The sequence below is a fragment of the Elephantulus edwardii genome, unplaced genomic scaffold (assembly GCF_000299155.1).
Source record: "Elephantulus edwardii isolate Elephantulus edwardi_28Jun2011 unplaced genomic scaffold, EleEdw1.0 scaffold00097, whole genome shotgun sequence".
Lineage (NCBI taxonomy): Eukaryota > Metazoa > Chordata > Mammalia > Macroscelidea > Macroscelididae > Elephantulus > Elephantulus edwardii.
In genome coordinates this window covers 10,912,406-10,925,829 of record NW_006399847.1, presented here as the reverse complement: position 1 = coordinate 10,925,829, position 13,424 = coordinate 10,912,406, and the positions used below count along the sequence as shown (strand labels likewise).

At 37.5% G+C, this 13,424-nt stretch overlaps 1 protein-coding gene across 2 annotated transcripts in view; it reads right to left on the bottom strand.

Moving 5' to 3' along the window:
- Window positions 1–13,424, bottom strand: part of PTPRM (protein tyrosine phosphatase, receptor type, M) — a 921,068-nt gene that overhangs the window by 429,105 nt on the left and 478,539 nt on the right. For both annotated transcript variants that reach the window (XM_006891412.1, XM_006891411.1), the window contains exon 11: window positions 135–408. In XM_006891412.1, the coding sequence (XP_006891474.1) occupies window positions 135–408 (274 nt within the window). The remainder of the gene's footprint in view (window positions 1–134; window positions 409–13,424) is intronic.

The following is a 13,424-nucleotide window of genomic DNA, read 5'->3' as shown; positions in this document are numbered from 1 at the left end:
GGAGTTTAGGGCTGTTGTACATAGGGTCGCTATGAGTCGCAGGCGACTCAACGGCACATAACAACAACAACAACAACAACAACAACATTCATGAAACCAAACAGTTTAAGTAAGCAGTCATCTAATAAACTTACCCCGTTGGCTCTACTAGCAGCTTGGAAATAAATTCTGTAGCTTTTATGGGGGAGTAGAGGAGTGTTCCAATACCCATTGTATGTCTTATTATCACCAATAGTAAAAGGCTGTGCAGCCTGGAGGCTATTTGCTGGGAATTCTGCAGCAAAGTAGTACTGGGAGTTGAGTAGTGAAGCATTCTGGAAGTGAATTGGCACTGGGTAGCATTTCAAAATTTCTGTGGTCTTTTTAGTTCTTCGAGGACGTTCTTCCTCCACAACTATTTGATACACACTAGAAATAAAAACAAAACAAAACAAAATAAAAACAACAAACATGTGTATCAGTGATCCAATGCTCTGTATTACTTTGTAACAACTGAGCTGTGTCCAACATTTCCACCCAGAGAACATACAAAATACTACTACTCTTCAGTTCAGGTCAACCATGAAGTGCTTCCTTCATTTACAATGGACAACTCCTGCTAAATCAGAGAGGGGCAGGGCTAATGGTCTTCTACAGAACTCTTTCATCCAAAACAGTATCACTTACTGGATAAAAAACAAATCACATATATGTGTACACATATACATGGATGAATGTGTGTGTGTTTATCTCAATCTAACTTCATTTACCAGATAAAATGAGTTAACATATTAAAAATTAATCTTTAAATCAATGTGATAAAAACATTGTTCTCATGTGTCCTGATCACAAAGACCGCTGAGACTGAAATCTCTATGTTTATATCTATATATCTCAGTCACTATGGTCTTTGTGGGCAGGAAATATATATATTCTATCTCTGTTGTCTTTGTGAGCAAGATACATATAGATATCTATATTATCTATATACATTAAGATAACCTATAATACCTATCTATTTAAAGATATCTATATATCTCAATCTCTGCCATCTTTGTGAGCAGGACACACTAAGACAATGTTTTTAACACACCTAATCAAAAACTAATTTTCAGACAATTAATTTGCCTGGTAAATGACGGTACATTAAACTTAAGCATCTCTATTTTCTGTATAAACACACGGGGGCAGACATTTACTGGTGATGATCAGAGGTGTGAAAAAAGGGAGCAGGGAAGGAGTGTTGCAGGTCAGTGGTCTCTGAGGGGACACAAACCTTCAGAAATGGATGGTGGTGATGGTCATACAACATGGTTCAGATAGTGGATGCCACTGAATAGTACACTTAAAAATGGTTAAACTTACAAATGTTTTGCTAAATGTACTTTACAAAAAATTGATTTAAAATGCCAACAGTATTAGGATCGCCTGACATACTTTGGACATGTTGTAAGGAGAGACAGGTCTTTAGAGAGGGACATCATGCTGGGTAGAGTAGAGGGACAGCGCAGGAGGGGAAGACCCTCTATGAGGTGGACTGATTCAGTGACTGGGGTAATTGGGATGGGTGTGTCAGAGGCAATGAGATTGGCACAGGATAGAGCACGGTTTAGGGCTGTTGTGCATAGGGTCTCTATGAGTCGCAAACGACTTGACGGCACTTAACAACAACAACAACAGTATTAGGAACATGTATATAATCTCTTGAAACATTTGCGGGGTGCATGTGTGTGAGGGGGCAGTCAGGTGGTGTGTGTACCAATGCTGGGTAGCTTCTAACTCTGACACTGGGGTTCTAAGCTCATTTCTTTGGGTCTTATTTTTTTCCCCCAAAGAAAGGATTACACAGATCTCTAAGGTGCATTTATAGCGCAAGGAGCTAGTATTTTATTAAAAAACTACTCTCAAAAAATGGGATAGAAATTAAAAAAATGAACAAAAGACACAGACTTTTTACAGAATGAGACATTGGTATGGATAACAGACACATGAAGAAATGCTCAAAATCACTGGGAATAAGAAAAATGAATATCAAAAGTACAGTGAGATACCATCTCATCCCAGTAGCAGTGACAAAGTTTAATAGGACAGCAAGGCAAAAATGGTAGAGAGGATGCAGAGAGATAGGAGAACTCTCATACACTATTATTAGTAGGATTATAAAATGGTACATGCACTCTGAAAGGCAGTTTGGCATTTTAAAAAACTGAACATAGAAATTCCATTATCATCCAGCTATTCCACTGCTTGGGATATACCCTGAGGAAATTAGAACGGAGATTTATACCCCAAAGTTCACAGAAACATTATTCACAGTTGCAAGAATATGGAATCAGTCAGAAAGCCTAACAACAAACAAATGGATTGAGAAATTGTGGTACATTCACATGATGAAATACTATGCAGCACTAAAGAACAACAATTTTGAAAAATACTACCTAACATGGGAGATACTGAAGAGCAGTATCCTGAGTCAACTAACTCAGTCTCACAAGGATAAATACTGCATAAGACCATTATTGTAAAAATAAAAAGGATAACTAGTTAATTGTGTATAAAGATCCAAAGGGGGAAGGGGTAGAAACAGAGACATGAGGGTGGGCAGGAAGAAATCACAGGATTGCACAATTTGATGACTCAAGTGGGTGTGTGTGTGTAAAGGAAATGGGAAAGATCCAGCAGAGACTGAAAAGATAAGGTAATGGTGGTCACAGTTCAATGGTTCTAATAGTTTGATTTTATAAAATACAATGTATAGGAATGATAGTATGAAATATAATGTGAATGAAGGAAACTGTGAAACACAATGTATACAAATTTTCTATGCAAACCAATGTTGTTGTTCTTAGGTGCCACAGAATCATAGACAACCCATAGCAACCCTATGAACTAAAGTCTTGGATGCAAAACTTTCATCTGTTCATAGAGTTTCCAGAGGCAAGCTATTATTATTATTTTTTTTTAAACTGGATGCCACTCCTACTTCCAAGCCTGTTTTATTTAGGAGACTCACAAAAAACAGGCCTGAAGGCCAAAAGCCTCTTTAAATATGAGGCCAAATCCAATCAGCTCTCAGGTTACTTATTGTGAACAATAGTCTCAACTCCACACCAGAAAACACACCTTTGCAGAATATGTCTGTTCTGTTCATCTTTCCAGCCTGATGCAAACCAATACAAAATGGGGGTGGGGGGAGAACCAAATTAAACCTAAACAAGCATGTTATTCCATGGTTTAAATTTTTAAAAATGTAAGGACAATTACTTGCTTTGCAAAAAGATTTTTCATTTAATAGAATAATTTGTAATAGTAGTTTCTTTCAGTCAGCCAGTCTTTCCAGTTCATTTGCTATGCAAATAATTTTAATTTAAAAACAACTTCTGGTGTTATTAACCACTGCAAGAACAGGGAAACAGCCCAGATATCCAACCACATTTGAATGGATTGAAAAATTGGGGTATATTCACATACGCAATACTACAAATACACAGGAGCAATGATTTTGTAAATTATTACCTAACTTGGGAGGGATTGGAAAGCATTATGCTGAGTGAACTAACTCAGTCCACAAGGATAAATACTGTCTAAAACCATTACTATAGAATGAGGATGGGGATCCACTAAAAGGGGGAGGGTGGATGCAGAGGGGTGAGGATTTATGGGGGGCAGGGGGATAGGGATTAATCATGGTGTACGATTTGATGGGTGGGGGAGAAGAAAATGAGAAGGTTCTGGTGTGAAAAACAATGTATTCGAATTTTGTAAATAGACTAGTATAAAAAATGTGAAATAGAATATATGAATGACTGTATGAAACACAATGTAAAAGAAAGACGATAATATAGTGTATATGAATGAAACATACTATAACGGTATTATATGAAAATCAATAAAAATATTAAAAAATAAGATGTTGAACAAATAAAAGTTAATTAGTAAAATTCAAGGGGGAAAAAGAAAAAACTTCTGTTAAACTCATCTATTAGACAAAATAGTGGTGGGGTGGGGAACCAAACCACATGTAAAGGGGAAAATAAAGGTCGCTGAAAAGGTTCCTTACATTTGTATCTAACAAAACATTTGTGTATTATATTTTAGGTTACTGTATATTCACTGACAGAAAACACCTCAATGAGACAGGTAACAACCTATGGATGAATTGTACCATCTCTTGTGCATTTTACAGACTCTGTAAACTCACCTGTGAGTCAGTTCCAATCCAATGGTACATAACAACCACAAAGCAGCACTGTAATGTCCGCATCAAGAATATAGATAGAATATTTACATACTATCAATGACATAGAGAGAGCTACATTGGCCTAGTAGACAGAAGGTGGGTGATTTTAATCTGTGTCCCTTAGGCCTGGTTCAAATTGTTTTTCTGTCAAACATTCTTCTAGGTGGTATAGCACTGGTCTGTGCATTGCTGTACAGAGGCAACTCATGGTTGCTGTGATGCTGACCACTGTGACACTGATGTGTTAAATGTGATAATGGTTACCCATGGTGGATAGTGTTTGGTGGAGCTTCCCCATTAAAACAAGCCTGGAAGTAGAAGTGGCATCCACTTCTGACATTGCTTCCCTCTGGAAACTCTATAGGGTCGCTGTGAGTCATCTACAACTCGATGGCACCTAACAACAACAAAATCAATGCCAGATACTGCTGCTTGGGACATGTATTTTGGAACCTACTCATTTTTCTGGAATGACAGCATGGACCAAACAAGGAGGAATTCTCAATATAGCCACAACTCCCCTTCACACTTCTCCAGGGGACAAGTAATAGCAAAGGTGGCAACAACAGCTCTGTAGCAGCTAAGAGCCATTGAGAATGCATGGCGTGTTGGCCATTTGTCCTGCATACATAGGCTTTACTCTCATTGGACTAGAGCTCAAACCAAAGTCCAGAGGTGAAGTATCAATGCTACTTAAGGATACAGGTGACCAAGTGGCAGAACAGCCCAGACTGAGCCCCCAGTCTGACCCCGGAGCTAGTTCTTGGGCACTGATTCTCACAAAAATGCTTTACTCTGACAGAAGTTTAATATTAAGTTTCTTGTATAATAATTTCCTTCTTACTGAACAGATAACAGAGGAGGAAATTACAAAGGAATGGTTCAGTAGTAACAGAAAGTTTGGCTAGAAATGAATTTTAACTTTTGAAAACCTACACACAAATAGTCCTGGAAGATCTGAGGCTCTGCCTCTGTTTCCTCTCGTCCCTCTCTCTCAGTCTATCTGTCCCTTTCCATCTCTGTCCCTCCAGCCTCACTATCACGTGTATCGATAGAGTGTGTTCACTCATTTGTTAATTTAACAACGATATCGTGTGTGTTTTCTTTGTGGTAAGTACTACTTTAACTATAAAAATATAATGGAAACCTTGAAATTTCCATCAAAACAAAACTTTATTTTGTAATGTAAACACCATTTAAGTGAATACGGAATGGAAAAGGGGAAATTTACAAGTAACACTTTTATATGCATTAGATGAACATTTAAGAATTAAATAATCATTTAATTCAATTTCATTTTGCCCAACTGCTATTAGTCATATTATACACTTTCCTCCAGATACATTACTTTTTAAATAGCTACCATCTACTCATCTTTAGATATATGAGAGGGAGAACTAAGTTGACTAGAGCAATTTCAAACTCAAAACGTCTTTTCATCCTTGCTCCACAAGACAAATTAGATTTCAAGCATCCAGACCTCAAATCTATTTGCTCTTTAATAATTTAAGCACTGAAAGGTCACACAGCTCTTTTCTGTTCCTCTTTATCAAAGTCTAAGTGCTAATGAAAAATAACTAAATCCTATCTCCTACCCAATGCCACATCAGGCTGTCCCACAGATGGAAATTAACACATTATCAGCACTTCGGCCAACAGCACTTTTACAGAATTTTACAGTTGATGTATTTTTCATCTGAATGAAGAGAATCATTTTGCTAATGAATTTGATAAAATATTTCCAATTACACTCATAAGTCTCAAAATGTGTCTTAAAAATTCACTGCTTGCATTTCCCTCCCCCGCCCCCTAAAAAAGATGTTTGGAAAAAGCAAGTTCTCAAGGCTGGCAAATCAGTTTATAGCTTAGTGAGCTGAATTAAAAGTCTATTATCCTTTTAATATATTAGTCATGTTCCCTTTGTTTATTAAAGTTGTACCGTTCCCCGCCGTGTTCCATTACTATCTTGGAATTTAAATTAACATAACCTTCCTTCAATCTATGCTAGAGACGAATCTGCCAAAATTGTGACATCATTACATCAGAACTTTTCATGGAATGAAATGTAACTTAAAAGTTTAATTTATTCTAGGTAAGGCAAAGGACTGCACAGTGACTGGAACAGGTACCCAGACTGCACAGACTGTGGGGCTGCCCAAGGGCTCTCCTAGCTGGTGACGCTGTAGCATCTAACTACAACAGGTTCTCCTACCATAAATTTAAAGATTGCCAAAAAGAGAATAAGAAAATTCTATTTATAGAGAATAGCAAAGACGTGTAAACTAGCAAAGCTTCAGAAATCCTTTGTTTCTGAGGCTGACCTCTGATATCTTTTTTATACTATTTTATATGTGAAATTTCAAATGTGATAAAATATTTTTCATCTTTCCTAATCTTGAGAACTTTGAAAGGAAGTTACAGATTTGAAACAGACTTGAAAAATTGCATCCTAATTTACTTAAAAATTAAACTCTTAGCTTTAAGTGTATTTTTTAATCCATGTATTTTATTTTTTATCAACATCAACTAGTAGAGATTATGCAACTGTATGACAAAAAGGAGGCCAATGAGGAAAGGGAGAAAGCAATGATCCATTTCAGTGTTGCTTTTATAATGCTTCAAAGTGGGCATTTCTAGTCACTTAAAAAACAGAACATGTGCACTGCATGGTATCTAACAGTGACTTTTGGCTTGATTTGTGATTTTTGGTACACACATATATTTATACATACACACACACACACACATACACACATGAACACAAAATAGTAATAGGGAGCTCTGGTGGCCTCGAGGTAAGGACCTGCACTAAAATCCTGAAGGCATGTGGTTCAAATCCACCAGCTGTTATGTAGGAGAAGGATGGGCAATCTCTCCTTGTGTGATTAACTGCCTCTGAAAATCCACCAGAGGGTCAGATGTGGGTCGGTTCTCACTCAGCAGTACTCAACAACAAAATAAAAATATGAATAATAATTACTATTAATGTCTCTTTGAAGACATTATTTTTGGGGTGGGAGAAAAAGAAAAATATTCATTTTCTTCATGGCATATAAAATGAACCTGTAACTTGGAAAGTTCAGTGCTGTGCTGACACAGTTTAATCACCAACAGAATTTTTATCCTTTCTCTTTTTTGTCCATATATGCCCTTTTCTTCAATATGTCAGCATTCTTTGCTAAAATGACACCCTAATATTCCAAACAACCTACCAAAACTAAATTACATTTTAAAAGTATGTTCACATGATTAAAAATCAGAAAACCAAGTCAGAATTCAATGTTTGTCTTCATGATCAAGATTCCTTATAATTCCTGATGTAACATTTGGTTTAAAGTAGTTGACCTAACACAGTTATGTTCATTTCTTTCTAGAAGAAACCTGATAATAATCAAACTCACACCAACAATGGACACCTGGCAGCGGGCTACACAGTATAAAGAGACAGATGAAGGAGAGCATCCCGTGTCATCAGCTTCAATGTGCCCTGCTCTGATCGTGGTAAAGCCAATCATGAAATGTTCTGAAGTATTTGCTGGATGCCAACAATATGTTTCATATCCTCTTAGCCACAGCTCATTCCAAAGAGCTAGGGTGGCATCGCTGGGCCACTGCTGTACTCTGTGTGAGTGAGTGAGTGAGAGAGAGAGAGAGAAAAAGACAGACAGAGTGTGTGTGTGTGTATGTGTATGTATGTGTGTGTGTCTCCCCATGCACTCCTGTGCCTTTGGCTTATGAAGTTCAATGCCATACTGCTTTGCTAGTTGGTGATAAAATCTGATATAATAAAATATTAATTTTAGCTGAAAGGCTCAGCGAGAAATATGAACTCAATTATAGTCCCATATTGTGAACAAAGGGCAGGGTGAAAAATCCTTTGGTTATGAAGGTTTGGGATAATAAAAGAACAACTAGAACATTAGACTCAGGCTGAGCAGCTCTGTGAAAGGCCACCTCTTATTAATCTTCTCAACAGGCACCAATTTCAAATAAATTAGTCCTAGATGGAACATCTTTAGGAGTGATTTCTTCTCCTTTAAGAACGGAGGACATTTTCCTTTGCATTTTTATTTCATTTAAGTTCATCACAATTACGTAACAAACAAATGATAAGTCAAGGTCAGCTATTAATATGAGAATATATTCTCTTGAAAAGCCTATGCTCTATTGACTCTAAATAAAACATCACCGAATTCCCAGTGCATACATGCATGCCTATATCAGGTAGGGTGAGCTGGAGCCCAAGAAGCACCATTACAAGGCAGCAGGCACACTCTGAGGGCTGCTGCTGAGAGAAGCCCACACTGGGAGACAGGAGATAGAGCTCTTTTTAGCTTTGCCACTAAATCAAAACAAGAAAGCCAGTAGGATCTTTTAACTCTACTATTTTAAGATCCTAGATATAGAATTAGGCAAAGCGTAGCAACAACAAACAAAATAATTCTTTCATCAATGTCTTCCATCCTTTGGAGGGTCGCTATGGGTCAGTTCTGACCCAACAGTAAAGAACAGCCACTACCCAAGTATTGGGCCCTGAGACAGGCACTAATTATTCCTGTTCTGTAGAAGCTAATCTAAAAGTGCTAGAAGTAGGTCATTTGTGTAAAGACCTATATGATCAGCACATGGTGAAAGTATGTGTAATATACAGTGACAATGAAGGTCCAAGCTAGCTGTGTTGATCTCTGTATTAAAAATCTCTTTTGGCATCTACTACATGTAGAGATGCAGGTGTGGATCAAGTGTCTAGACCTCCACCTTCTTTTTTTTTTTTTAGACCTCCACCTTCTAGTAACATCCACACAGGCTCCGGTGCCTATGTTGCTGCAGCTGGGTGACTTCAGATGGCTCTGACTCACAGGGATCTTAAACAATCTGGCACCATCCTCCATCCTCAAGTCCTGCTGCGCTCGAGTCTGCTGTCACAGCCACTGTACTGATTCACCTCTGTGAAAGTTTTCCACTTCATTACTGACCCTCTACTTTAACAAACTTTATCTCCTTCTCCAGGGACTGATCGCTCCTGATAACAGGTCCAAAGCTGTGACACGCAGCATTCTTGCTACCAAGGAGCACTGGGGCTTCACTTCTTCAAAGACAGAATGGTTTGTTCTTTAGGAAGTCTACGGTATATGCAATATTCTTAAAAAGCACCAAAAATTCAAAAGCATCAGTGCTTCCATATCTAATATCTAATGCTCACTTGCAGATGAGGAGAATGAAAATACCATTGTTTGGTCAAGCCACCTCACTTTTCAAAGTGACATCTTTCTTCTTTACTACTTTACAGAGGTCCTTTGCAAGAAATTTTCTCACTGTAGTATGTTCTTTAATTTCCCGACTGTTGCCTCCAAGGAGGTTTGCAACATAATCTTTTTTCCATTTATATTGTTGTTACTTATTGGTTTTGTTCTGAAGATTTTTGTTTTATTTGAGTTGTAATTCATACTGAAGGCTATATAATCTTTAATCTTTACTTGAAATCTCCATTACCAGCATTCAATTTTGTATCATCTGCATGTTACAGGCTGCCACATTCACTGCCTAACAACTTTCCCCCAAAACTAAAATCTGAGCAGCAGCAGTAATTAACAATTAAACAAAAGGCAAATGTCTTTAGATTCTAACGTACTGCACTTGCTCCAGTGTCTCATGAAAATACAAACCCACCAAAGCTCCTGTAGCCTTTTCTTCAGACTCCCTAAAAGCTGCTATTGAATTTTGCATGTACCAGTTTCACATGACCCATGGGACCTTTTCAACAGGACAGAGACCTGAAACAGGCTGAAAGAGAGACCTGAAACAGAAACAGTCAGCCCAGGTATCCCTGAGATAAGAGGACTCGAGATGATGGCAGAGTTGCCCTCCCCCTGTCTGGCACCGCTTCACTCCTGGAGAAATATAGTAAAAGTATGTAGTATATATAGTATACTAATATAGTAAAATGTAGTAAAATAAAAAATATAGTAAAAAACAGTAAAGCCCTCTAATTGTGACTTAGGGTGGGGAAAAGGGAGGCTTTCCTTTCCTCTGCTATCTGCTATCCTCAAGTTACAAGAGCAATAGTTTTTAATTTCCACCTGACATTGTTTTAATCAGGTAGACTGTGTGGCACCGTGGCACTGTGGCCCAGGACCACAGACACAGTCCTGGCCCTATACTATCCCCTTTTGGACCCTGAGTTCTCTGAAACAAGTGCAGCAGCAGCTCAGGTAACAGGACTGAGCTCTGTATCTAATACATATATCCCTTCAGTGTAAATTATGTTGAAGGAAATAAAATTTGAAAAATAGCAGTGGGAAAGTTAGGTAACACATTTTTATGCACAAAAGAAAGTTTAAAATGGAGCTTGAGGGAAAGTTAAATTAAGTTTCATTGTATAAACTCTCAAATACATCTACTCTATCATTATTATCTCCCCTTGCCATATTTAAAGCTTCTTTTCAATGGCTCTTGAAGAACAAACTAAGTTTCTAAAATGAATTTTCAAAGAGATGACTGACATTGTCATCCTAGAAGAAACATTAATAAAAATGATCTTTGCTTCCTGGCAGTAAAGTAAGCCAGAGTATTCTTTTTTAATACAGTAATAAAGAGCATCTAAAAGCTGATGTGGTGGAGACGGTGGTAATATCTTTAATCACCATGCTGTAGATATCATCCAGTGTTAAACAAGACAAACCCAGCTAATAACATATGGTTAAAACATAAAGTCCATGCCTAAAGGACATTTTGATCCTTCTGTATTCCAATGACAAAAGGGAAAAATCATTCAAGAACTGTGATAAAAGATCATTTAGCCCAAAAGTTTTAAAAGGTTCCTGATACTTACATTTCTTTAATAAATAGAAGGGACATTAGAACACTATGAATAAGTATAAATTTCTTTTAAAATGTCTATTATTTCCTCCCTGGATTCTCTTCAAGCTATTAAAAATGCTGATAAGGCAGATTAGTATGAAATGGCATGCTCTTCTGTGAAACAATGCTATTTAAGTAAAGTGCTCAAATATACTCCGCTAAACATTTAGTCTCTAGTGATAGAGCTTGGCTTGTTAAGAAAATAAAGTATTAGCTTAAAAAATAATAATAGCAGTTGTTATTGTTAAGTGCCATCAAGCCAACGATGACTCATAGTGACACAGATCTAAACCCTTTCCTATCCTGTCTACCCACATCATTTCTGACACTCTGGAGCCCACTGTTGCAGACACTGTACCCTTCCTTCTTGCTGAAGATCTTATTTTTTTGCTGACCTTCCACTTTTGAAAACATGATGTTTCTCAACAAGCAACAGACTCTCTTAACAATATGCCCAAAGCATGTGAGACAAAGCTTCACCATTCCTGTTGCCAAGGAACACTCTGCACTTTCTCTAAGAATAACTTGTTTGTTGCTTGCTTTTTGACAGTCCATGAGATATTCAGCACTCTAACACCAAAATTCAAAAGCACTGATTCTTCTTTTGGTATCATTCTTCATTATTCTGCTCTCAGATGCACAGCAGATGATCCAAAAACTATGGCCTAAATCAGGAGCACCATTGACATCAGTGGTCTTCAGGAGTTTGGAGAGATCCCTGAGCAAACTTTCTCAGCCAGTAAACTGCTAGGTCTCCTGACTGCTGGTACCAAAGTGGTGTTTGCGGATCTAGGAAAGCCAAAAGAGTTGATGTAAACTTTATTTACATCTATTGTCCCAGTGGTGAGGATCATTGTTTTCTTGTTGTTATCTAAGGCTGAAGTTCTTAATCCTCTGCAATAAGCACCAGGTTCTCCTCACTTTTAGTAAGCAAAGTTGAGTCATTTGCATAATGCAGGCTGTTCATAAGTCTTCCTTAAATCCTTATGCTGTAACCTTCTTAATAACATTCTATTTCTCTAAGATGTGCTGCATACAGGTTGAATAAGTATGGAGTGTTGGTGCATATAGTTGCTGAACTTAACATGTTGCCGCAAATGACGGTAATACATCGGCAAAAAAAAAAGTGTGTCTAAGCACGGTGGTCAATTTAAAAGTGTGTGGCAACGTGTTAAAGCATGCAGTATACACTTGCTTTGTTGGGACAAATAGGTTCTTGGTCTAGGCATAGGTTTCCCATAAGCATAATTAAGTGTTCTGGAACTCCCAGTCTGCCCAACATTAGTCATAGTTTGTTATGATCCATATAGTGAAATGCCTTTGCATAGTCAATAAAATACAGACAGACATTCTTCTGATATTCTTCGCTTTTAGCCAAGGTACATCTGACATCAGAAATGACATCACTGATGCCATGGCTTCTTCTAAACTTAACTGGAACTACTGGGAGTTCTTGAAAAATGTATTCTTCTAGCTGGTTTTGGATGATTTTAGCAATATTTTGCTTGCATATGATATTAATGATACTGTACAATAGTTTCTACATTGTGCTGGATGACCTTTCTTGGAAATGAGAACAAATAGGGTTATCTTCCAGTTAGTTGGTCAGGCAGCTGACTTTCAAATTTACTGGCACAGACAGATAAACACATCTAGGGCTGCATCTGCTTGTTAGAGCATTTTAAGTGGTATCTCACCAATTCCTGGGGCCTTATTTTTTTGCCAAGGCTTTCAGTGCAGCTTGAAATTCTTTCTTCATCACCACTTTAGCTTATGCTACTTCCTAAAAATTATCACTCTTGACAAATTATTTTTTTTTTTGTACAGTGACTCCAAATATTCTCTCCATTTTCTTTTGATGCTTCCTGGATTATTCAAGATTTTCCCCTTAGTGCCTCTCAGTATTTCACCTTGAGGCATGAATTTGTTTTTATGTTCTTTTAACTTAAGAATGCCCCAAGCGAGTTCTTCCTTTTATATTCTCCAACTCAAGTTCTTTACATATTCTATTATAACAAGCGGAAGAATAATGGTAGACTAGTAAAATAACAAAAGCTGTATCTAAGAATTAAGTAATAAAACATTCAGAACTGTGAAAGTTCCTCCAAATCTAAAATCAAAGCAAAGTCTTTCTAATACTTGAAAATAAAATAAGGATATGAATTTGAAGTCTGACTCAAGTCTCAAGCCTGACTCCTCAATCTGAGGAGTGTGCTTTGGTTCCAAAGAAGTCTGTAAGGAAGAGTGTGGTCTGATGGACAAGGAGGTGTAATTCCTGGGAAGAGAGAGGTTCCTGAAACATCTTGTACACCCGAGCTCAGAAATGAGGAGGACATCAAAAGCC